This window comes from Carcharodon carcharias, chromosome 2 (assembly GCF_017639515.1).
Source record: "Carcharodon carcharias isolate sCarCar2 chromosome 2, sCarCar2.pri, whole genome shotgun sequence".
NCBI classification, from domain to species: Eukaryota; Metazoa; Chordata; class Chondrichthyes; order Lamniformes; family Lamnidae; genus Carcharodon; species Carcharodon carcharias.
Genome location: NC_054468.1, coordinates 169,496,253 through 169,522,910, shown reverse-complemented (window position 1 = coordinate 169,522,910; position 26,658 = coordinate 169,496,253). Strand labels below are relative to the sequence as shown.

Genomic DNA, 26,658 nt, shown 5'->3' with positions numbered 1-26,658 from the left:
GTGTAAGCATAAATCCATGTCCAAATACACTATCATTGTACTCGTCTCACTGGCTAACACTCCTGCTGCATTTACTCTGTTTTGTCAGGGCAAAGAGCTAGAGCGCGTTCAACTCACTCCTAAATTTTTTGTTACTCACCTCGGGAGAACTATGATCAGATTGTGCCACCAGCTTCCCACTTCTTGTTGGGCTGCTGAGCCACCACTGTTGCCACCATGTTGTATTTCTGTGCTTAGATCAGTACAAACTGGGCTGAAGAGTCAGCATTGATGTTCGTACTTGATGCTTTATTGAGAAACTGTTCTTAAATGTGTCCCTAGTTGGGCATCATAGTGACACCATGCGAGTAATTACATCACTGCCAGTCCTAATGTCTACATATGTATAAAAATGTATTCAAACAGTTTTGCTTACTTCCACTATCATAACAGTCCCTGGCATTTTATAAATAATATAACAAGCTTTATGCTAGGTAATGGGGAGCATCAAACATTCCAAGGCAGAGGTATACAGAGAATATGCAGATTTATATGGATTCAAAACGTTAACTTTGTTTCTCATAGTCATAGTTATACAGCACAGAACCAAGCCCTTCGGCCCATTGTGTCTGTGCTGGCCATCAAGCACCTATCTATTCTAATCCCATTTTCCAGCACTTGGCCCATAGCCCTGTATGCTATGGCGTTTCAAGTGCTCATCTAAATACTTAAAAGTTGTGAAGATTTCTGCCTCAACCATCCTCCCCCTCCATAAATGCTACCAGACCTGTTGAGTTTTTCCAACATTTTTTGTTTTTATAGAGTAATGTTCCCTTTATTTTGTCGCAACCACAACCTCAGGACAGTAACTATTCTGTAATAGTGCCACATTTCTCATTTGTCTTCATCCATCAACAGACTCTAACCCCTGGCAAACCAAGATAACAGCAATGGAGTCAGTCTAAAAGCATCTACAACCTTCAGCAGCCATCTACAGGAAGTCTACAACTATCGATGGGAAACATCTGCGAGCCAATCGCAAACGTTTAGAATTTCTTCCCCCACCCCCAACTTTTGTTTGCAAAGCACAAGGGGAAAATGCCGAGTTACTTTAAGGCTGAGCCTTTAATGAGCTTGTGAGGAAGTGGAAGTGTCACAGGGCTATCACATTTCGCAGGCGCACGTCAGTCTTTTTTTACAAACAGAAACTACTGCACAGAATCATGATCAGAGACCGTGCGGCGGGGCTGAAATTTGAAACACCAGCTTTTCTCCAGCTAATGGCTGGAGCATTGTGACTTTTTCAAAGATCCCAGAGGTTTACTCGAGCTGTGGTTCAGACATTACCACTTGCTGCTTCTAGCGCGATTCGGTTCAGCGAGCAGCAGAGACCACGGTACGAGGAGGCAGCCAGTGCCCGGGAGTATGGTCTGGCCCAGCTCTCTATTACACACTCCAATTTCCTGACCTCCCATCTTCAAGCTCTTTGTAATGTACATGTTTACTTCATTTATCTTCTGCAAACATGTAAACTTCTGTTTTTAAAAATCTACTTTTAATGGCTATGGTATTTAACTGCATGCAAATTATAAAAAATTATAATTCGAAGACATTGGAAGTAAAATCAGAAAATGCTGACAATTACTGATCAGGCAGGAAAGAGGAACAGAGTGGTTGGCCTGAATCTTTCGATATGGGGAGCGGAAAAGACACATGGTCGCTAATAGCCCTGGGGATGGCCCAACGCGCAAATGTGCGCGGCGGCTTACCTGGAAAGTTTAAAGTTCCGATTGCTGGCTTTACCGTGCCCGGACTCTTCCCCGATTCCCTACGACAGTGGGATCAGGCGGCCAGTACCACGCACATTGTTTGCCCAGTGTGTGGACACACGACATGGGCCTTGAGTTTGCCCCAAGGGCACAATTGGCAAATTGTTGCCAAAATGCACCCAAGACTTTGTCCATCCGGACACATTGAAATTACGCCCAAGTTTCTGCACAAAATAGCAAAAGCCTGAATGTAAAATCTCTCCATAATCAGTGCAATCAACCAAAGGCGTAAAATAAGAACAGAAAATGCTGGAAATACTCAGCAGGTCATGCAGCATGTGAAAAGGGAAACAAGCCGGGATTCTCTGGCCCTAGCATAGCAAGAGATTCTGCAGCCCGCTTTTGGTGAAACCGGACGATGCTGGCAGTGGGCGGGGCTGGGAAATCCCAACCTTAGTGATTCAGGTCCATGATGAACCTTCTTCAGAACATCAAACAAAAGCACGGCATCCATTTTCCCACTAAACCCAGCTCCACCTCACCACCACCTCTCTCATCTTCTTCACTGTTATCAGACTAATAATCCAACATCCAATACTGGATGAGCAGATATTTCTTTAAAACTGCAAACTCCACCCCTCTGGCAACAGTCTGAGATTAAGCCAGTCTGTTTGCAACCTTGTTGTCACGTTTGACCCTGAGATGAGCTTGTGCCCTCATATTAATGCCATCTCTTAAGGCCTCCTTTTTCCACTGATATAACATCGCTCGTCTTCACCCCATCTCAACTCATCTGCTGCTGAAACCCTCAATCCATGCCTTCGTTATCTCTAGACTTGGCTATTCCAGTGCACCCCTGGCTGGTCTCCCACATTCTACCATCTTCATAAACTTGAAGTCATCCTGTTTTAACTCATAGCAAGTCCCATTCCCCTATCGTGCCTGTGCCAGCTGACCTACATTGGCTCCTGGTCAAGCATTGTCTTGATGTTAAAATTTGTATTCTTATTTTCAAATGCCTCCATGGCCTTGCTCCTTCCTATCTCTGTAATCTGTTCCAGCCCCACAATCCTCCGAGATATCTACGTTCCTCCAATTCTGGCCTTGTGTGCATTCCCAATCATAATCGCTCCACCATTAGTGGCCGTGCCTTCAGGTGCCTTGGCCCCAAGCTCTGGAATTCCCTCCTTCTCTAACTTGTTTCCTCTTTTAAGACACTGCTTAAATCTACTGCTTTGAGTAAGGATTTGGACTTCTGACTTAATGTCTCCCTGTGTGGCTCGGTGTCATACCTTGTTTTATAATGCTCCTGTGAAGCACCTTGGGACGTTTCATCACATTAAATGCTATATAAATAAGTTGTTGTTGAAAACATGAAATGTCACCATGGACCTCAAATGTTAGGCGGCATCTTGTGTCTTCCCCTGTGACGAGTTTGGTGGTGGATGGGCATTTAATCGGGGGAGGGTGGCAGGCTGGACTTTGCCATCTTCCCTCCATAACCCCGATTAAGTCCATGGCAGGGAGGCCCACATCAGGAAGGGATGTCCACTGCACTCCTCAGATTGCAAGGCATGATGGAGGAATCCGTCTGCTATCAGTCTGAGGTGATAGCGCTGGCAAGCTGATGCACCGAGGTCAACACTGGCAGGATGGCGGCCACCATGGAGACCTTGGTCCAGGACATTGCTCCTGCACTGCTGTGCGTGCTGAACTCCATCGCTGACGCCATAGTTGGCCCCCAACAGGGTCAACATGAGAGGGGTGTGGGGTAGCTCGATCTCACTCCAGTTGCCCCTTCTCCTCAAGGAGCCAGCCAGGGGCCTCAGGCACCCATAGGGAGGAGGATCAGCAGCTCGACACTCCGGGGCCATCCACCCAGGTGACGCCGGAAATGTCTGGCCGAGCCAAATCCCCTCTTCCTGTGACTCCATTATCTCCAGCTCCAAAGGCTGAGGAAGGTGAATCTGGTCCACAGCAGGATACCCAAAGCAGCTGGGGCCCTCCAGGTCTCAGCACTTTAGAGGACACCTGCCAAGGTAATCACAGACAGGAATTTCTCTTTGTCTATGGCTCCTTGTTATGATGAGCAGTGTTCATGTCATGTGAAATCTTGGTTCCTGCACAAGATAAAAGCAAGTTTCCCAGTCCAGGGCCTCCTTCCTGTGCAGCATGTAACCTTCAGAACAAAGTGATAGTTTGGCTTCACACTCACTGGATTCACCTCAATGGTGCTGATCATTGCTGCCAGAATGTGGCGGGCAGGCATCATAGAGTTCCGTCATTCTGTGTGCTCTTAAAACCTTTTGAAGTGGGGCTGGTCCCCCATCTCTTCAGCATCTATGTCTGGTGACGGTGTGGTCCTGAAGGGTACAGGCGATGAAAGCTGCCAAAGGATCAGGTTCATTTAAAGTTTCATGGCTTCATCTCCAGAATATGACCCTAATCACAGAGCGCGAGTGCTGTCATCAGCAACACAGGAGTCAGACATTCACAGAGGCAATGGGAAGATCTATGGAGTGTCCTCACTGCATGCTTTCATCATCCTCCTGTGATCGAGCAATTATTAGGGCCCCCACTGCATTTCCATGACATGAGCCTGAGCACTGGGGGTATGTGTGCTGCCATCAGCCACACAGGAGTCAAACATTCACAGATGCAAGGTAAGGATGTCACGACTGGCCTCATTGCATCTCGTCATCATTCTCCACGAATCTTGCAGCTATTAGGGCCCCATGAGCACGCCTGCCTCATTTGGCCAGTGCAATGGCCTCATCGTCTCCATCCCTGCCTTTGAAGACCACATCATCCTCATCCCCTTCGATATACTCCTCATCGGATGAAACGTGCAGCTTTTTCATCGCTGCCTCAGCCAGGTCCTCCCCTCCTTGGAGTGCCAGGTTGTGAAGGGCAAAGCAAGTGACCATGATCTGTGACATCCTCTGGGAACTGTATTCAGTGCTCCACTGGACCTGTCGAGGTATCAGGACCTCATTTTCAATATGCCAATCGTTTGCTCCGCCATTGTCCAGGTTGTGGCATGAGCCTTGTTATACCGTTGCTCTGCTGCAGTCTGAGGCTGCCACACGTGCCAATCACCACATCATCTGTGGGTAGCCCTTGTCCTTGAGGAGCCAATGCTGCAGCCTCTGTGGACCCTGGAAGATGTCAGTGATCTGAGACCTGCTGAGGATGTAGGAGTTGTGGACACTCCCTGGGAATTGTGCGCAGACCTGTAGGATGTGTTTGGGGTGGTCGTACACCAGCTGAACATTCAGCAAGTGGAAGCCCTTGTGGTTGACGTACTGGAGCACTTGTTGCCACAGAAATCTGAGCGCCACTTGAGTGCATTCGATGGCACCCTGCTCCTGTGGAAAACCTGAGTTTGCCACAAATCCCAGAGCTTTTGCTTCCTGGCTTTCCTGATCCCAGTCAAAATGCACAAAGTTCTCTGCCTCAGCGAAGATTGTGTCCATGACCACCTGGATACACTTATGTGTGGAGGCTTGTGAGATCCTGTACAGGTCACCTGTGGAGCCCTGGAAAGATCCACTGGTGTAAAAATTGAGCGCCGCGGTCACTTTCATGACCACTGGCAGTAGATGACCTCCATGTCCCCGTGGCACCAAATCCTGCAGTGAGTGGCATATGTGACCAACCAGTTCCCCAGACATGCGCAGTCTCCGGTGACACTGGTTCTCAGTCATTTGCAGGAATGACGAGAACCATCTATAGACCCTGGGTCTAGCGAGGCGCCTACACGTGACGGCTCGCTGTGGATCTTCAGCTGCTTGTGCAGAAGGCCCTGCCAACGGGAACAGAACATTTTGGCCCCAGTTGCAACGCATTGAACTAGATGCAACTATTTCAAAGGCTTTTACAATGAGCCCAACAGCATAAAAATTAAAGTTTGTCAATTCACTGATTGTTAAGGGATTGCACTCTGGGTGCCTCAACACTGACAGCAACTGGATTTCCACATTATTTTGAGCATGTGCAGACTTCCAAAGTTGCTGTTGGTTTTCGGGAAGAAATGACAGCAAACACTTCATTACTATCTCAAAATTTGGGCCATTATGTATCTGGAACCACTACTATTATCAGTAAATCTTGATCAATTGACTCTACATTGGAAAAGGAAGGAGAAAAGTTTAACTGGAAAAAGAGCCAAGAAAATGGAAAAGAAAATAAACTGCTGTGCGTTTTGTGCTTTCATATACAGAACTAAAACCCGTCTTGCTTTTTGTTAGGTATGATGCCACCCAAAGGTAACATGAGAAAGAAGCTTCCTGATCCTCTCCCTGAGGGCTTGATCCTGACGGATTCTGAGAAGAAGCAGTGGAAGCTTGGGAAAATTATTGGTAAAGGCGGATTTGGGCTGATACACTTGGGTAAGGAAGCATAATGAACCATTTCATAATGATTTCTTTGTTGAGAAAGCCTGAGCTTTTAAAGGTGGTTTATCTAAAGCAAATGTTCATTATTAATATATCCCTTTCCCAATTGTTACTTTGCACCAAAAAGCCAATTGAGGGAGTAAGAACAAGTGCAAGAAGTTTTGGAACGTCCTATCGCAGATCATCATTAAAAAAAAACTTAATCCATCCTAATATTTTAGTGCATCTGTGTTTTTGTTTTTATTTTTACGTCAACTAAGTTTTAAGGTATTTGTTCTTGTACTGAATACAATAGGAAGCAAGTGGGTGAAGGCAAATACCATTCTGTCCAGTGCAAGGTGCATTTTTCTTGGTATCTCATATTGCCATTATTAATCAATAGCTGTGTGTGAGGTATATCCTTAGTTAATTTTCATATTAGTTTATTAATTCATCTGTACAATCCATATGACCAATACCATCACTTTAGCAATCAGGAACTGTAAATATAGTGAATAAATTCAGCCCAGAATAATGTACAAAGTCATGCACTAGACTAAAAAATGGAGAGGAAAATTTATTTATTCATAATGAATAACTGAAATATTATCCATTCAGTGGCATATTTGCACGAGTATAGTGAAATTCATCAGAGTTAAAGGGTGAGCCATGATGTTTAATAGTCACCACGTGAAACAAAGTCACCACAATATTCCGGACAGTTGCACTATCACTTTCTCAGTGAAGGATCCCAATAGAGGTGACCAAAATAGATCTAAATTGTTGCTGATTCCAAGATGCTGAGAATTTAATAAAGCCTCTTTTAGCTGAAAGAAATTCATAGTGAATTAATCATTGTGTGTTCCTCCTGTATGGTTATTTGTCTTTTGTCTTTGATAATGGTGGATGTTTTCTGGATAACTTGAATCAATTGGAAATGGTCAAACTAGCATAAAACTTTGAGGAATTTCAAGTGCATGTTACATGAGGAGCAAATTCTTTTGCTGGTTTTAAAGACGTTGTGCTGAATGTCGGTCCCACCCACAAGATCCTAGATTGAATTAATGACCATGCTTAATTGCTGCTTATTATACTTATTTTTGGCCCTTCAAGGAGGCTCTTCAAATGAAACTGTGATTTTTAGGTGAAAAGGCACTAATAGGCACCTTTTCTATGTTTTTCAAATATTAAAGAATGTTTAATTTATTAAGAAACTGTCATATATATACCATTGTAACTAAAAAATGGTCTATAGTTTTTTAAAAGCCATTTTCAGTTATTTAAAATTAGTTTACTTACATGTTGGACTGGATACTTATTAAAAATGCTGATATTTTTGTGATAAAATTATTTCAGTAAAATTACATCAGGTTACCACTCTTAAATACATCAACGGTGGGTGGGGGGAATAAACTATTCCATTCCAAAACTCTGCCTTATTGAACTGGATCATGGAAATTTTTGCATCTGAGATTGTACAAATTAATTTGAACAGAAGCTTGAACCATAAATTCACTTCAGAAAACCAGCGCAAGTTTCAGATTGTTTCAGCACAGATTGGGCCTGGATTGCCAATTGCACCCAAAAAGGAAACTCTACCCCATTGTGTTTAGTTTTAGGTTGCTTCCCTGTCATGGGAGGGATAGGAAGGCCTTAAAGAGGGTTCTGTTGACACCTTGATTGAAATGTCTGCAATATTATCAAAGTTTTAAAAAGTAAGATATGTATTTATATGAGAGATAAGGATACTCAAGGATGCAAGGAAAAGGAGGGAAATTAAATGAAGATTTGCTTGCACTAACAAAGTGACACAGCAGGCTCATTGGATTGAATAACCTACTCCAATTCTGCTCTTGTTTTGGTTCATATTTGGACATAATTGAAACATGTGGTTCCAACTTTATTTTTACAGTTACCACTATCAGCATTACGTTCAACAGGAATTTTAACAACTGAGATTTACAGCAACAACAGGATTAATTACAAGTTTCTAATCTGATTGTCGATTGATTGTTTTCTCATTGTTTTACAAGCTGAGCATCAAGCATGCCTTATAGAATTTGGGAATGGAGAACATGTTTTTTTTGTCTCACCTGCTGGTGGTGAGGGCAGTTGTTGCATTACCACCAGCGCTTTGACTGAGATCAACTAACTTAGCACAGACCAGGGATCTAATTTTGGAATTCCGCTGCACTGCTTGATTGCAATTCATAATATGGTGTATTGAGGGAATTCCCTATTCTACAAACATTGTCTGCTTTGTGTGGAGTGAGCACACTGGAATGAAACATGCCTTGCAGGATATTATTGCATGCTTTTGGCTTCATGAAGTAGCACAGAAAGTAAGTAGATGCTTACAAGTCTATGAAGGTGAATTTGTCTAGTTTGACTTCTGGAGCCAGCATGAGAGTAGCTGTCAGTTGGGCTGCTAGTTCACTGTTAACCTTCAATTAGCAGTCCATTGATGAAGTTCTGTACCAATAATTAGTGTTTACTTTTGTTCTGATCCCTGTTTTATCTTGATATCTTTTAAATTATTTCTAGCTTCTCATGCCACAGAGAGGAATGTTGGGGATGATGCGGTATATGTAATTAAAGTAGTAAGTACTCTACTTTCAGAAATCTTTACACAATGATTCAGTTGAAATTTTATTCATCAACAACAACTTCTATTTATATACGGGGGAGTTTTCCGTGTCTGTTTGGGTCGGGCGTGCTTGGTGGCGTGAGTGGGCAATGTGACGAGAAGGCCAAAAATCGGTTTTGTGACGTTGTGAAACCAGTTTGCAATCATCCGCTCAGCCCGTTGAAGGCAGGCTGCATTGCCATCGGACGTCGGGAACCTCTTTGTAATATATTTGCATATCATTATAGGCTAGCCCACCGAACTCATCCCCCCAAGCTGGATCGTCCACCCACGTCGGCGTGATTGCACATCAACGTGTTTTACAACTGCACATAAGTGACGTTTGCCTGCTAAGCTGCACTTCACTCGGGACTTCGAGATTTGTTTGCCTATCTTGCTTTGGGCAGCACTTACAGTCATCAGCACCAGGCTTCGCTGACAGCACCGTGTCACTTTTAGGGGAGTTTATGGGCAGGTCTCTACCTACCAGACCAGCCATAAGGCTTTGTACGGCTGTAGGGCTAGGACTTGTTTGGGGAAGGGGGAGAGGTGGCCTCAGGCAAGGGAAGAGACAGCAGGCTGAGGGCTGTACTGAGGAAGGGGGTAGCCCAAGGTTTGTGTGGGGCACAAGTTGACCTGTGCAATTGGCCTCAAGATGGTGTGGGCTAAGGAGGCAGTCTCCAGAGGAGATGAGGCCAGATGGAGATATGAGGGTGTGTGTGAAAGAGTGAGTGGTGATGTCCCTTGAGCTGGCAGTGAGTGAGATGTCAGCGAATGTGTGATGAGCTTGAGTGTGTGAGTTTAGAGTGATGAGATGGTTGCCTTACCATGGCGGAATGGATGAGATCAATCATCCTCTATCTGCCTTGGCTGGCCAACCTCTTCTGTGCAGCATTGGCACTGATCACCACTGCCATCACCTACCAAGCCAGAGTGGTAATGTTGCTGCCCCTCCCGCAGCCAGAGTGGGGGTAGAGGACACCAGCGAGCCTCCACAGTATCCAAAAGGCACTCGAAGGACTTGTCATTAAACCTTGGGGCTGCAGACCTCATGCCTTTCGGGCCATGCCTTATTTGCAGCAGTCTGAGAGCCCACCCGCCATCGAAACTGCGTGTTTCCCAGGAATGCATAATTAATGCAGTGGGTTTGGGACAATACGGTGTGAGAAGCCGCTATTGTGGCCAGCGGGTAAAATGTCGTTTCAGCTGCCCAGAACTACACTTAGTGCAAATCTGGGACAATTCCGCCCATAGTGCCTTTAAAATAATAAAATGCTCCCGATCCTTCACAGGAGCATTATAAAACAAGATACCGAGACACATGTAGAGATATAAGGTCAGATGACCAAAACTTGGTCAAAGAGGTTTTAAGGAATGTCTTAAAAGCAGGGGTGGAGAGGTGAAAGGAGGGTATCCCAAAGCATGGGGCCTAGGACCTACCAACGGTGGAGCAATTAAAATCAGGAATACTCAAGAGGCCAGAATTAGAGGAGCGCGGATATCTTGGAGGTTGTGGGGCTGGAAGAGATTACTGAAATAGAGAGGGGCAAAACCATGCAGAGATTTAAAAACAAGGATGAGAGTTTTAACAAGATGTTGCTCGACCAGGAACCAATGTATGTCAGTGAGCACAGGGTGATAGGTGAATGATACTTGGTGCGAGTTAAGACATGGACAGCAGAGTTTTGGACGACCTCAAGTTTACTGAGGGTGGAATGTGGGACGCTAGCCAGGTGTGCGTTGGAATAGTCTAGAGGTTACAAGGGCATGAATGAGGGTTTCAGCAGCAGATGAGCTGGGACAGGGGCAAAGTCAGGTGATGTTATGCTGCTCCTGGTGTTCCATTAAATTATATATTTCCAGCTTCATTTGTCTCTCCTCATTGGTCAAGTTCCTGATGAGTTTAATATTGTACCACAATACTTCTCAAAAGCTAGCACATCCTCACAGTGGTATGTTGGAATTGTATACAGAACTCCAGATGGGGGGGCAAATCCCTGTTCTATACAGGTTAATTCTTACCCCAACAATTTATGACCTATTCCCATGACTGTATACCACAAGATCTTTCTTGTCTTCTTTACTGTTGAATTATACTGTGCTTATAATTTCACAAATTATCCACCAGTATTCTCAGGTTCTTCTCCTGTGCTACACCCTGTTTTTTTTCTGCACTTTGTTTTATAATCCCGCTGAATATTCCCCCACTCCAGTTTCATGGCCTTGTAGTTTTTTCATGTTAAACAACATTTAGTTTGTTTTAGCCCAAATACCTCTTCTCTCTAAATCTCTTGAAGTTACTCAACTTTTTTCTTTTTTAAGTCCCGCCTAGACTCATATCAGTAATCTTAGATAGCTGGGTTTCAAATCCTTTATGAAAAATATAAGCAATATTGCCCCTAATACTAATGCTTGCTAATTACCTTCTTGCAATTTAATTCCACAATTACACTGATGAAAACCAGTTCTACCTCTTGCCGATCTCTCAGCTCTTCACTGCCCCAGTGTTATCAGGCTGCTTGTCTGGCATCCGGTCTCGGATGAGCCATGACTTATTTCTGTTTAATAATGGAAAGACCAAAGCCACCATCTTCAGCCTCTGGGAAAACTCCACATCTTTATCTCTGATTTCATCTCCTTCTTTGACTGCTGTTACAGGCTGAAACAGACTGTGGCAACTTGGTCATCCTGTTTGACCATTAATTGACCTTCTAACCCCACAGCTCCCTGCATCCACAAAGTCCACACACTTACACTGCCATAAAATCACCTACCCCTGCCCTAACTACCACTTGTATCTTTGTCATATTCAGATTCAATTTCTCCAAGTTTCTCTTGGCTAGCGTGATAACCTCCACCCAATGTTCCCACCAAACTGCACAGATGTGTGACCACGCAGCACCCTGAAAGACACCACGCAGGCTTTGTCCTTCAATGAATAATGCACGTGCATGGCCCTGCAAAGATTATTTAAAGTGAGGGCGCATTGAAAAAACTGGCCACATACAAGTAAATTGTAACGGAAATATTGCCCCCAACCTTCTTAAGCTTCAGCTTATGCACAACTCTGCTGTCCAATTTGCCATTTTTCCATTTCCTCCCTGACCTTCATTGATTCCTAGTTCCCTAACACCTCAAATTAAAAATTCTTATCCTTGTAATCAAAACCCTCTATGGCTTTGCACCACCAGCCCTCCCTGAATTCTCTATTTCTGGGCTCAGGCTTCCTGATTAAACCCTCCTTTCCCCATATCTTTTATACCCATGCTTACAGTCACATGAGCTCCACACTTTGAAATTCACTTCCTGTCGACCTCTCCTCTTTAACGCTCCATTACAATCCAATTCTTTGACCAAGTTTTTGATCAGCCTTCCTAAAATATCATTCTTTGTCTCAGCACCTGTTTTATCTTGTGAAGCTCTGTGAAGCACCTTGAGATGTTTCTCTATGTTTAAACAGACTATACAAATGCAAGTCAGTGTTTATGCAGATGCATTTCCAATTATTCTTTACTTTTACTGATTGAGCTAATTTCAAACATTCTCCTGAAGCTTTCACCTCCGTTCCCCCCCCTCCACTTTGCAAGGGATTGCGGAATTTAACTTTATGTTTAGGAATACTGACAAGTGAGGGGCATGTAGTAGACAAGAGGAGGAATATCTAGAGTTGACCTGCATTCTCTTATTCACTACCCTCTCCAATGACAATGCTGCAGATGAAACAGGTGCAGCACAGTCAGTGTTTGCGGGTTTGGATCATCCTGTCCACTTTTTGCTGATTAAGATCACCCGATCGTGCAATGCATAAGGTGTATAGGTCCAAATGTGATTGTATTCCTCCAGCATCTTACCCAAGTAGTTAGTTTTTTGAATGTGAATCTAGACAAAGGTCAATAGACTGTCAGACTGTAGTAACATAAGTACATTGTGATGCCTTTGTACATAGTAATTATATACATTTTTAAATTAGTGCTACAGTATGTTCAGGGCTAAAGTCTGCATATCATCATCTTCTTTATTCTGCAGCATATGAATGAGGAAAATAATTACTGATACATAATTACAATGCTACTATTAAGATAACAGGATTAAACAGGACCCAGCAAAGGAATAAGTCATGTCCTGATTGACATGCCAAAAGTGTACTTTTCAACAGGAGTGGTCAGATCGGATTTGGGAATGTGATGATTTTGAACTAGGGATACTGAAGTCAATTATTATGCCAGATCAGCTCCCTCAATATGGACCATGGTTTGAACCTTGGCGCTTCCTGGTTTGTATATCTCAGAACTACTTGATAAAATGCTCACTTGTCCACAAGCAGAACCAGTTCATGAATAGATATGTTTGTTATTACTTCATGTTACATGTAGAGCCATATGCTTATTTGATGTTAATTCTGTTATTTTTCTATATGAATGCTCTATTATAAGAGGTAATTCTTGGTTTCAGGAGCACCAGGATAATGGACCCTTGTTCACGGAGCTGAAATTTTATCAGAGAGCAGCGAAATCTGAGCACAGTAGGTACCTGTGACGTAGAGTATGCTAATTGCACATTTTATTTCTGAGACTGTACTTGTATGAATAAGTAGAAATTTAAGTACATTGTGATGCCTTTGTACATAGTAATTATATACATTTTTAAATTAGTGCTACAGTATGTTCAGGGCTAAAGTCTGCATATCATCATCTTCTTTATTCTGCAGCATATGAATGAGGAAAATAATTACTGATACATAATTACAATGCTACTATTAAGATAACAGGATTAAACAGGACCCAGCAAAGGAATAAGCTAATATTTCATTTGCTCATCTAAAGAAAATACAAGTATTTTAATAGTGGGTTTTGCTTGTATATTTCTTTATCAGTAAAGAAATGGATGAAGGACCACCAGTTGAGTTTCTTGGGAATTCCTACTTACTGGGGATCAGGGTTGGCTGAACACAATGGGAAGAGGTGAGAAAGCCCCACATCTAATGTCAAGCAGCCCTATTTGAAACAATGACATGGTTTTAACCTTTTTTGTCCTGTATAGCTACAGATTCATGGTTTTAGACAGACTCGGCACAGATTTGCAAAAAGTGATGGAAGCAAATCGGAACCGGCTGAGTAAAGCAACTGTTTTGAAGATAGGCAGTCAATTGGTAAGCAATTGGACACAAATGATGATTGTATCATATATTGTACCAATAGGAGGCCAGGATCACACTGAACTCCAGGCTTTGTTTATCACTGTAAATGAACTAAATACCTTAGTTCAAAATGAGCACCTGGGTTAATGAGACACACTATGTGCAAAATCAAATGGGCAAGGGCAACTGCTAATAAAACATGGTAGACAGGCTCCTTTGTATTCCTACTCTTACATGGCTCATTCTTTATCCCCCTATTGCGTTGCAAAATTGAAAATGTTCTCAAAATGATAGGTGGCCTCAGGAAGAAATGCATCATTGAGATAGTACTAAAACATTCATTAAGTCTGATACCTGTGTTTTTGCTGAGTTCTCTAATTCAGACAAGCCAGCAGCTCAGGTCCAAGAATTGCTCTCATCACCCTGGGCTTGAGTGGTTAAATATCAGGCAAAGACCCCAGTGTTCAGTAATCTCAGCTGAAAAGTCAGAACCCTTGTGATGGGTATGGTATGGTAGTCTTGTGCTTATGGTATTAGTCTATAACCAAGAGCTTATAAATTGACTGTGGCAAGTTATGAAATTCAATTCAATAAATCTGGCAATTAGCATCAGAAAATAACAGTGAAAGCTGCCAGATTGTTGCTAAAATTGAATTGATTCACGAAGGACCTTCTGGGAAGGGAACCTTGCATCCCTGGCTGGTCAGGTCTGCATGTGATTCGAGTTTGCACTGTATTGTTGACTTTTAATGTCATTAGAATTCATTCCTTTAGGGTAAGGGAGGAATCCATATATCTGAAAATCTTGGAAGTTGTAAATTGTAGGGAACGTTTATGGAAGTTTTGAAACTGTAGTTACTGAATTGTATTTTTGTGTCATAGCAGTAGTGTGAAATCCCATTAATTATGTCTCCATGTTAATAAGCTACAAGGCTGTTGCAAGTATTTTGAAAGTAATAGGTCCTGTAAATTCATTATGCCACAGTTGATTGTAGTTAGAATCTTTTTAAAAATGAGGTCCGTAAAACTTCTATTTACTTAGAGGGCAGAATTTTGCCCTTGGCAGGCGGGCTGAGCGCTGAGCGGGGAGCTGTTGGGAAGCTGATCACCGCCCGCGATTTCATGCTGGCGGGCCAATTAAGGCATGCTGAACTGACATCAACGCGCGTAATTTCAGACTCGAGTGGGTCGGGCATGCACCCACCCACCAAATGAAAATTCTGCCCAGACTAGGGGGAAAATGAAAAAAACAGCTCAATTAGAATGTTGCATATATATTAATTATGTATAAATGGTTAACACTCGTGAAGATTAAATGTAGGATGTGCTACATTACTGAGTCATAGGGCAGGTTTTTGGGGTCGCTGGGCAGGCACGGCAGGCAGGTCCAGGGACAGCCAGGAAATGGCCTGCTGCCTGCAATTGGCTCCCGACTGCGATTTCACGCTGGCTGGCCAATTAACAGCCAGCCAGTGTGAAAGGCGCGCTGAGAAGCTCAGCGCTGCTGGGCTGGGGGTGGGAGGAGGGTGAGCACAAAAATCTGCGCATGCATGATGGACTGCGAACTGAAAGCCCCCTAAAGGCAGGGAGCTGCAGAATATTAGAATCAAAAATAAAGATTCTGAAATTGTGAGAAACATGTCCCCACATAGGACTCACTCACATGAATATAAAAGTAATAAAAATTGTGTCATAAATTTTTTTTTTAAGTTAATGTTGGAAACTTCATTCCACCCATGGATGAGGTTTCCCAAAAACATTCAAAGGCTGCCTGGCTGACTTGCCCGCTTACCAACTGTAAAGTTGGATTGGCAGAGAAAAGTAGCTTTAAATTATTTGATTAATGGCCTTAATAGTCTCTTAATTGTTGGTGGGCATGCTGCCAACTCTCGCGTGTGCCCGCCAACCGAAATATTGCGCGAGTGCGCAATGATGTCAGGACCCTCGACTGATTTTATGTCTGATGGGCAGGTGGGCAATTTTATGCCCGGTCAGGTCAGGCGCGCGCCTGCCCGCCGGATGTAAAATCCGGCCCATACAGATCCTGAAATATGTTTAAACCTTTTATTTGTGCTGAGTTGCTGTCAGCCAGGGTTGCAGTGTACATGTTATGCCTCAGCATCTTTGACATAGCTTACTTCTGTGGACAACAATCCCGAGACCCCTGCTAGAGGTACACATATGTAGGAGCTGGGTGAGCTCTGGCTTCAGTTTGGGAATCTTTAAATTAACTCAGCGAACGCTCTTGTGTGTGGGTTTTTGCATGAGAAGAATAGCCTTTGTGAGGAATCAGAGGGCTACCTGATCCATGGAAACACACATCAACATGTTCTTATGCTAAAACTCTGAAAGTGAGGATGTAATCTAATTTAAATGTCACAGACATTGTAGCTGTTTTGGTTTTGTTTTGGAAATGACTAGCACAGTACCATCATGCTGAACTGCTAAATGTTTAGCTTTGGAAAGGTTTGTGATTAGCTGTGATTTTCAAATGGTCTCCAATTATGATTTCAACCTGTGATTAGAGAGTGTATGAGAAATCCAGTATCTCAGTGTTGTGCTGTTTAAAGTAACGTAACATTATCATGTGTAAAAAAAAATTTGTTTCCTGTACCTTGTGGGCTTACATACACTTGTTTTTAAATTTATTCATTTATACAGCTTGATGTTTTGGAGTTTATTCATGAACATGAATACATCCATGGTGATATCAAGTCAGCAAACCTGCTTCTGGGCTTCAGAAATTACAAAGAGGTATTATACATCCATCTTGCTGATAACACAGTTATGTATGCTTATTTTATTTAACGAACAAAAGAGAAAAAAATAAGGTCATACAGAGCAAGTATGTAAGAGCAAAAGGTAAAAGATTTAGTGATGTAGCTGATTTAGGAATCTCAACCATTTTTTTTTCAAATCTGTGGAAGCTGCTAACAGTGGCCATAGAACATTTGTACTCTGTTGAATATGAAAGATCTCTAATTGTTACATTTTCATATGAATATTTATGGAGTAAATACTAAGTTACAGATCTTATTGTCATGTTACATCTTGTACTGGAACATTTTGAAACTGGATTAGAAGTCAGGACTTGCAACCCCAGGAGAACTGAGGAGGGTGCTGGGTGCAGAGGCAGGCTGGGTTGAAGGCCTGCCTCGAGGCTTCGGCACTGTATCTAAAAGATTTAAAAAATGAATAAAACATGAAACATCCCTCTAGTCCTCACCTCTCACCCCCTCCCTCACCCCCAAACACTCCCCATGCCTCATCCATGCCAACCCATGCCACCTCATGGCCCCACCAAACCTCATGGCTCCTCATGCGCCCATTTCCTGGGGTGGCCCTGATTTTTGTTATTCACAATTCCATTGTCCTAAAGAGGTTCCTTTTAATACAAGGCACCTAATAGTACGTTAAGTTCTTTGTTCAAGCCATGGAGAGAAGCCCACCCTTATTGTGCCGCTTTAGCATGCTAAGGATTGTTTTCCATATCTCATTCTATGCTGTTTCCCTGATCGGTTTCACACACCATTCCCTAGGATCAAACCAACCTTCAATCTTCCTGTTCAATCGACATCCCCACTGTGTCTTCTGCTGTCTATTACCAGTTGTTTCAGCTCAGAGCTGCGCATAGGCCAGCCATCCAGTCTGACTCTTCTACCCCATTAACAAACTTTTACCATAGAATGATTTACCATAGGAACAATTACAAAACCACCTCTTATTCTATTTTCACACATTGGTTAACTTATGTGTTTTAGCAAACAACTTTGGTAAACAAGGTTATAAACAATCCTAACACAACTTTATAGTATGGTTGTTTATTTAGACATCTACCCAGTTACTTTTCCACTATTGCTGAAGCACCATCTGGCCATGCCCCATCTTCTGGGTTATTGGTTTCCCTACACACAGGGCAATTGTCATGTGTCAAAACACTCATTCCACTTGTTTCTAATAAAACAAAACTTACAGCAACAATCTAACCCTGTGCTTTATTCCAAGCTACATATCAAACATACATTCCTAATTTCTAACAATTCTCACTAAACTACTGATCGCCCAACTTCCTCCTCCTGGCCTTCTTGTTAGTGATTTTATTAATGGTTTTCTATTCAGCTGTTGTTCCTATCTCCTTTAAGTCTGCTGTCATCACCCCTCTCCTCAAAAAAAACAATTCTTGACCCGTACCACTTTCCAATCTCCAAACTCACTTTCCTCCCCAAAGTCCTGGAATATGTCGTCATCTCCCAAGTCGGTGCCCGTATTTCCTGGAACACCATGATTGAAACCCTCCAATCAGGTTTCTGCCCCTGTTTGTATTTAAACTGATCACTAATCTGTAAATTGGTGTCACAACACGCTGGTATAGGAAAATCATGTACTGAATAGTGACGGGACATGAGATTTGCATGCCATGGCCAGGATTTTATGATCCCACCACTATGTGTCTCTCCCTGGCAGATACAGCGATGCATTTAAATCTCCATTCAGTTTGGCGGGACCGTAATATCCAGCCGGGCGGGAGGGGCCGTAAAATCCTGGCCCATGATTTGATGAGTTTCTCTCCCCACTTATAACATCATTGGAAAGGATGAACAAAGCAGCTTCTCAGCACAGAAAACAGATTTGATTGGAAAGTCTGCAGTTCTGATGCAGAAAATAACATAATAACAATGTTGCTTTCAAAATAACATCCTTTCATTTTATTGCTTTTAAATGTTTCAGATTTATCTAGCAGATTATGGACTTGCCTTCAGGTACCATCCAAATGGATCTCACAAACAGTATGAGGAGAATCCCAAGAAAGGTCACAATGGGACCATTGAATTTACTAGTATAGATGCTCACAAAGGTGTAGGTAAGAATGACACCCATTTAATTACTGTACAATTAGTGATGTAGACTGCCAGTTTGGGGCAGGATTTATATTATTTGACTTGTAACCTGACACTTTAATCCAACCAGCCTAGCTACACTGGTTACACTGCAGTATGGGTTATGAAAGCTTATAGCTGACCCAGCAGGAAATGGTACCATCCATAAAACACCAATACTGTACTTCTCTAGTAATACAGCTCTATAATAATGTTGTAAATAATGACATTGTCATTTGATTTGCTTGCTTCCAAATTCGATTGCATTATTTTAGCTCTTTTGTCCAGCCCGTCAGCTAGCGATTGATTTCAAAAGTTTCTCTACTGTAAATCATTTTGAAAGTCTTGGAGTAAGAAACATTTACTTTCAAAAAGGCAAGCTTCAGTAGAATGATGGGTGAACTCAAATAAGTTAACTGTGAGGTACCACTGAATGATAATTCAGCTGAGGGAGAATGGAATATTTTTTAAAAATATGATATTGAAAATGCAAGCTAAGTACCCAAGAAAAGTAAATATAAGCTAAAGAAGCACTCACTAAATTGGAGATGTCAATTAAAATGAAAATAAGAAGTTATGCAATGTCTACAGGGATAAAGGGGAAACTTTGAGGAAAGCTGTGATTACATGGAACCTGGAAGTTCATATATGGGGTTCTTTTAATGGTTTTGGTGGGGGAGGGCTACGGAGTTATTGAAATCACAGGGGGCTATTATATGATTTATCTCTTTGTTGAGGGTGAAATGGGGGCAGGAAGTAATTTTAGGGAGAGCAGTGGGGCCAGGGCCCGAAGGCCATGACAACTGGATTCCTGATCCCTTTAGGAGAGGCTTTGCACAAACCTTTATTCTGCGCTTGCAGCTGCATGCTGTCACAAATCATTATTTTAAGATAAGCAACAATATGGATACAGTGTTGTGCTTGGGGCTAATGTTATGTGACACTTCTTTATAAATCATAGTGCCAGCCCTGAATGTAACTGGTGTGTAGGTGAATGTTGACACTTTTATGATGCAATTTCCTAATTCAGATAGTGTGACCTAGGACTTTTCAATGCATTTTGAAATGAAATGCGGAGTCCTAGTCTGTAATTTTAATGTCTAATAGAATTTCTAGATATATGTTCTGGTGTAGTTTCTCATAAATGATGGAATCACCTATCCTGAAATGGGTTGTGTATTTAAATGAGGCTGTAATGATATGATACAACAATCCCATTTTCCATTGAGCCTGCAGGAGACATTTTAAAGAGCCAAATACAGATTTAAAAACTTTGCAGGTTCCTCACTTCTCCGTGGGCAGGATTTTCGGGACATCAGGCGGGCGCGGTAGGTGGGCCTGGGAGCAGCCGGTAAACGGGCCGCTGCCTGAGATCAGCCCCCGACCGTGATTTCACGCTAGCTGGCCAACCAGCTGCCATCCAGTGTGAAACGTGCACTGAAAGGCTCAGCGCTGCCAGGGTGGGGGGCAGGAGGAGAGCGAGCACTGAAGTCTGTGCTGGCATGGGGGGAGTGTACAATGAAAGCTCCCTGAAGGCAGAGAGCTGCCTCAGGGAGCTGAAGAATTTAAAACCAAGAAATAAGGGTGTAAAAATGTCAAAAAAAATGTCCACACATCGGACTCACTCAGCGAAACATACAGATAATAAAAATTCTGCCCAAACATTTTTATTTTTCATAATTTATATTGGAAACCTCATCCTGCCCTTGGATGAGGTTTCTCAAAAATCTGAAGGTCGCCTGGCCAATTCACCCGCCCGCCAACCGTAATGTTGGATGGGCAGTGAAAAATCACCGCTAATTGAAACTTCAGTGGCCTTAATGGGCCTCTTAATTGTCGGTGGGTGTGCGTGAGACCCAGCAGCATGCCCACTAACTGAAATATCGTGCAAGTGTGCGATGATGTCGGGATGCTCACCCGACATCATCGCGCGCTATTTTATGCCCGGTCGGGTCAGCCTGCGGGATGTAAAATTCTGCCCCGTAGATTTTGAAATTATTTTAATTATTAACTTTTTCTTCTGCTAATTACATTGCCATTTACCATTAAGCTGATCATCGTGGGGTTGTTTCTCCCCCTTGCCTCTTAATCTCTTAATACAGGGTGCAAACTGGGTTTTCTATGGTACCTTCTCCTGTGTATATATATATATATATATATATATCTACAAACATATAAATATATAAAGAAGATGGGCAACAGAACTGATGTAGATTAGTGAGGCTGCAGTGCATGTGTATACTATGTTTTAATTGGTACCTCACCTCCACATCTGAGATCACAGACAGGTGTTTCCACCTACATTTGCCTGAGCAGGAAAAGTACAGCAGCCTGAAGAGGATGTGGAATAAACCCTTTTTTCTGGCTGCAAGGCACACTAATGCCGCACTACTACTGAAGACCATTTCTTCAAAACCACATTTGATTAAACTATGGACGTTTTCTCTTTCCTGTTACTGGCACATTATACGTACATACGAACAAGGAGCAGGAGTAGGCCATTCAGCCCCTCAAGCCTGCTCTGCCATTTAATAATACTCATGGCTGACCTGATAGTAATTTGAAATCTGCATCCCACCTACACCTGATAACCTATCGCCCCTTGCTTACCAGGAGTCTATCCACCTCTGCCTTAAAAATATTCAAAGACTCTGCTTCCACCGCCTTTTCCGGAACAGAGTTTCAAAGACTCACATCCCTCTGAGTGAAAAAAGTTCGCTTCATCTCTGTTTTAAATAGGTGACCCCTTATTTTTAAACAGTGACCCCTAGTTCTAGACTCTCCCACAAGAGGAAACATCCTCTCCACATCCACCCTGTCAAAGCCCCGCAGGATCTTAGATGTTTCAATCAAGTAGCCTCTTACCCTTCTAAACTCCAGCAGGTAAAAGCCCAGCCTGTCCAACCTTTTCTCATAAGACAACCCACCCATTGCAGGTATTAGCTTAGTAAACCTTTTCTGAACTGCTTCCAACACATTTACATCCTTCCTTAAATAAGGTGACCAATACTGTACACAGGCTCCAAATGTGGTCTCACTTGTGCCCTGTACAATTGAAGCATAACCTCCCCACTTTAGCATTCAATTCCCCTCGCAATAAATGATAACATTCTATTAACTTTCCTAATTCCTTGCTGTACCTGCATACTGGCCTTTTGTGATTCATGCACTAGGACACCCAGATCGCACTGCACCTCAGAGCTCTGCAATCTCTGAGCATTTAGATAATATGCTTCTCTTTTATTCTTCCTGCCAAAATGGAGAATTTCACATTTTCCCACATTATACTACACTTGCCAGATCTTTGCCCACTCACTTCATCTATCTATATCTTTTTGTGACCTCCTTATGTCCTCTTTACAACTTACTTTACTACCTATCTTTGTGTCTTCAGTAAATTTGGCAACCATCCCATCCATCCCTCACCCAAGTCACTTATATAAATTGTAAACAGTTGAGGTCCCAGCGCTAATCCCTGTGACACACCACTTGTTACATCTTGTTAGCCTGAAAAAGACCCATTTATGCCTACTCTCTGCTTTCTGTCAGCCAGCCAATCTTCTATCCATGCCAATATATTAACCCTTATACCATGAGCTTTTATTTTCTGCAATAACCTTTGCTGTGGCACTTTATCAAATGCCTTTTGGAAATCTAAGTACAGTACATCCACTCCATAGCATATGTTATTTCCTCAAAGAACTCCAATAAGTTGGCAAAACAAGATTTCCCTTTCACAACACCATGTTGACTCTCCCTGGTGACCTTGAGCTTAAGTGCCCTTCTATAACTTCTTTAATGATAATTTCTAATATTTTCCCTACGACAGATGTTAAGCTAACTAGCCTATAGTTTCCCGCTTTCTATCTCCCTCCCTTTTTGAATAACGGAGTTACATTTTGTATCTTCCAATCTAATTGGACCTTCCCTGAATCTAGGGAATTTTGGAAAATTAAAACTAATGCATCAACTATCTCACCAGCCACTTCTTTTGTAACCCTAGGATGAAGTCCATCAGGACGTGGGCTCTTGTCAGCCCGCAGCTCCAACAATTTACTCAGTACCACTTCTCTGGTGGGTGTAATTTTTCTGAGTTCCTCCCTTCCATTTCCTGGGGCAGGATTTTTAGGTCAGTGTCCGGGTGCAATCGGCAGGCCCGGGAATGGCCGGGGAATGGACCGCCACCCGCAATCGGACCGTGACAGTGATTTCACACAGGCTGGCCAGTTAATGGCCAGCCATCGTGAAACGTACACTGAAATGCTCAGCGCTGCCGGGGTGGAGGTGGGAGGAGGGTGGGCATGGGGGAGTGTGGAATGAAAGCTCCCTGAAGGTAGAGAGCTGCCTCAGGGAGCTGAAGAATTTAAAAGCAATAAATAAAGATTTTAAAATCCAGAAAAAAATGTCCACGCATCAGTCACCTGAACATATACATGATGAAAATTCTGTCCATACATTTGGATTTTAAAAAAAATTAAGAACAGAAACCTCATACCGTCCTTGGATGAGGTTTCATCAAAAATGCAAAGTCCGTCTGGCAGATTTGCCCGCCCGCCAACTGTAAGGTTGTAAGGACCACAAAACATCGGGGACAGTCGGAACTTTAATGGGCTTAATTGGCCTCTTGGTTGTCAGCGAGCACATTCCCGAATTTCGTGCGTGCCCGCTGTCTGAAATATCACTTGAGTGTGGGATGACATTGGGACACTTGCCCGATGTCATCTTGTGCTATTTTAAGCTCGAACTTGTGCCTGCACGCCAAGCTAAAAATTCTGCCCCTGGTTTATAGCTGCTTCTGGGATGTTACTTGTATCCTCTGTAGTGAAAACTGATGCAAAATGTCTGTTCAATTCATCTGCCATCTCCTTGTTTTCCATTATCAATTCACCAGACTCACTTTCTATAGGACCAACGCTCATTTTGTTAACTTGTTTCTTACTATCTTTTTTATATTCCTGGCAAGTTTTCTCTCATACTCTAATTTTTCCCTACTTATTAGTCTTTTAGTCATTCTTTGCTGTTCCTTATATTCTGTCCAATCTTCTGACCTACCACCTATCTTTGCACAATTATATGCTTTTTCTTTAAGTTGATACTATTTTTATTTTTTCTAATTAACCATGGATAGTGTGTCCATCCCTTGGACTTTTTCTTACTCGTTGCAATATATCTATTCTGTGCATTTTGAAATATCCCCCTAAATATTAGCCACTGCATTGCTATTGACCCATCCCGAAACCATTTTGCCAATTCACTTTAACCAGTTCAGCTTTCGTGCCCTCATAATTGCCCTTATTTAAGATCAAAAACATAACCTTGGACCCACTCCTCTCTTCCTCAAACTGACTGTAAAATTCAATCATATTGTGGTTGCTGCTACCTAGGGCCTTCTTCGCTATGAGATCATTAATTACTCCCATCTCATTGCACAATACCAGGCCTAATATGGTTGTCATCCATAGGTATTGTCATCTGCAGAAGATTTCCTGTGCACAGCAACCAACATAATTCATCAAAGCCACATCTCAGCCATTTACAAACTTTACCCAGAAAAATTCCATAACCATCATTTTCATCAAAACCTTTGTGTGTTTTTAAATGTTTCCCTTGTCCTGCTGTGTGAAGTATAAATTCTTAACTGTAAGTCAGTGTTCCTCCTTGGTGCTACTGGATTAGCAGGAGGCCATGAATTGGTTTGACATCCTGAGACAGATGTTGCACTAATCTCATAGTGGCTAAGTTCTGAAATGGATCTGCTTTAGGTTACACAATTTGTGTGCTGCTGTCTTGTTTCTGTACATGCGGGCATTTGCCTGAGCTAGCAGGTAAGTATGAATGTGCTGCTATTCTGAGAGGCAACCTCGTAACGTAATCTCATTCCTGACGTGCCACTCTTGTCAGGCACTGAGACATTGATCTTCAGGAAAGCAGGTCTAATGGGACCAATGTGATCTGCGAAACAAAGTGGGATAATTGGCTATCTCAGCTGCAATTGCTTGGTGGCACTAAGAGGTAGTTATCTCCAATTTGGCACACCAAGCAACAGCCTTGATGACTCAAAGACTTGGCTTTATGCAACATATTCCATGACCTTGGTACTTCCCAAAGTGCTTTAGAACTAATTGAGTAATTTTAAAGTGTAGTCACTGTTGTAATGTAGGAATTTTTTTTCGGGATTACCCTGATAGAAAATCCAAGCCATAGTGTACTTGTAAGTAGGTGTCTCATATTGGGTTAGGTAGAGTTCCACAGAGGCTAGTGTTTGGGTCTGTCTTGTTTCTGCCCTACAGAAAATCAGGATATCAAAGACAAATTGTAAGCTTATAAACTTTGGAAGCACCTCACAAAAAGACATGTCATAATCATAAATTGTGGCTGCAAATTCACCCAGAGATTTACATACTTGGGCTGGATTTTACCAGCTATTGAGGGACAGACAGGGAGGCAAAGGGCCAGTTAAAAGGCGAGGAAAGGTGGGCATTTGCGTGCCCCTCATCTTCCCCACTGCCATGTCATCTTTCCAGCAGCAGGGAAGGTGGTGGGCTGCCCTCCCGTCCAGAGGGCAACTGAACAACTTAAGTGACCAATTAAGGGCCTCCTCTCGGCTGCCATTGGCATTTTACCACTGGCGGATGTGCCCTCTTGTCACATGGGGTGACCGCCTGGTGAACCCTGGTGGCCTTATTCTGGGCTTTGGGGGCCCTCCTAACTGAAAACTCTGTGGCCCATGGAGGGGACTCTCGGTGGCACTGGCAACACCACCTTGCACTCACCACCATTCCTCGCTGGGACCTGTCCAACTGGCCCTAGCGACCCCAGATCCTACTCACCTCATTGAGAGGATGGTGTCCATCACTGCGTCCACTCAGTTAAGTGCAGTTCCAGCAGTGGCCACTGTTCCCAGTGGCACTGCTAAGACTGAAGACTGCCAGCTGATTTGCCAGCAACACTTAGAGGTGGATCCAATTCTTTAAAGAGGCAGAGACCCAACAGTAACTAATGAGTTGCCAGATGGGACTAAAATGCAGCTGGGGTTGCATAAACAGCCAGGACAAGATTGCCCTCGGCTTTTGGTCCCATTGACAGGGCACTTTCTGCTCTGACTTAATTAAGTCCGATTGAGTGCAATTGGCTAAAAAAAAAAAAATTCTTGGGTTAAAGCCTCCAATGTCATTCCCTTTCTCTTGATGATAAGGCTAAAATAAAAAAAAGTAGGCAACCTGGCTTCAATGCACAGACTTCTGGTTTTACCAGAGCTGGCTTGGTGGAATCTGTGCTCGACCTGGCCTCGGGGAGGGGGTAGATGACCAAAGTATTCTAAGGCTGGGTGCCTCCATTTTTTTGTGAAGTTTTATTTTTCATAGCTGGAGGCTGGTTTTCCTGGTCCTTGGAGGGAATTTAAAAAAGCCAGATTTACAACACTAATTGTGGATCAGGAAGAGTAGCAATGGATTCCCCTGGTCCACCCAGGTTCCCTGTTTACCCCAGCATGATCAGAGCGCCAGTGATTGTCAGTCCACATGATGTTGTTGGATTTACTCTTCTTGCCTCCATTCTGCTTCTATTAAGCTAACTGGCATTCAGATGGGAAGCCTGTTGAAAAGATTTTAAATGGATTCTCCAACTGTTAATTTCAGCAAGATCTGCAAGAAACTATTGTGGATGGGTTTTGCAAATCACCCCACTCACCCTACTCTATTTCCACCTCAAGGCCTATGACTCCTGGCTTGCAATTTCTTTTGTCTTTACTACCAGAGTAATGGACTATGATGGGCTGTAGGTGGAATAACTGTGCTAATGACTATGTGTACAGTGGTAAAGATTGAGTGGGGTAGGAATGGTCATGGAATATGTAGCATGTTACATGTGGAGTTATGCATGTTAATATCTTTTC

At 42.8% G+C, this 26,658-nt stretch overlaps 1 protein-coding gene across 8 annotated transcripts in view; it reads left to right on the top strand.

Moving 5' to 3' along the window:
• The first annotated feature begins 1,061 nt into the window (after positions 1–1,061).
• Positions 1,062–26,658, top strand: part of LOC121292843 (serine/threonine-protein kinase VRK1-like) — a 97,621-nt gene continuing 72,024 nt past the window's right edge. For 2 of the 8 annotated variants that reach the window (XM_041215345.1, XM_041215317.1), the window contains exons 1-8: positions 1,062–1,472; positions 5,999–6,139; positions 8,669–8,724; positions 13,203–13,272; positions 13,624–13,711; positions 13,791–13,899; positions 16,549–16,641; positions 18,616–18,748. In XM_041215345.1, the coding sequence (XP_041071279.1) occupies positions 6,001–6,139; positions 8,669–8,724; positions 13,203–13,272; positions 13,624–13,711; positions 13,791–13,899; positions 16,549–16,641; positions 18,616–18,748 (688 nt within the window). In that variant the 5' untranslated portion in view covers positions 1,062–1,472; positions 5,999–6,000. The remainder of the gene's footprint in view (positions 1,473–5,998; positions 6,140–8,668; positions 8,725–13,202; positions 13,273–13,623; positions 13,712–13,790; positions 13,900–16,548; positions 16,642–18,615; positions 18,749–26,658) is intronic. The other 6 variants (XM_041215325.1, XM_041215334.1, XM_041215338.1 and 3 more) reach the window with 6 other exon arrangements.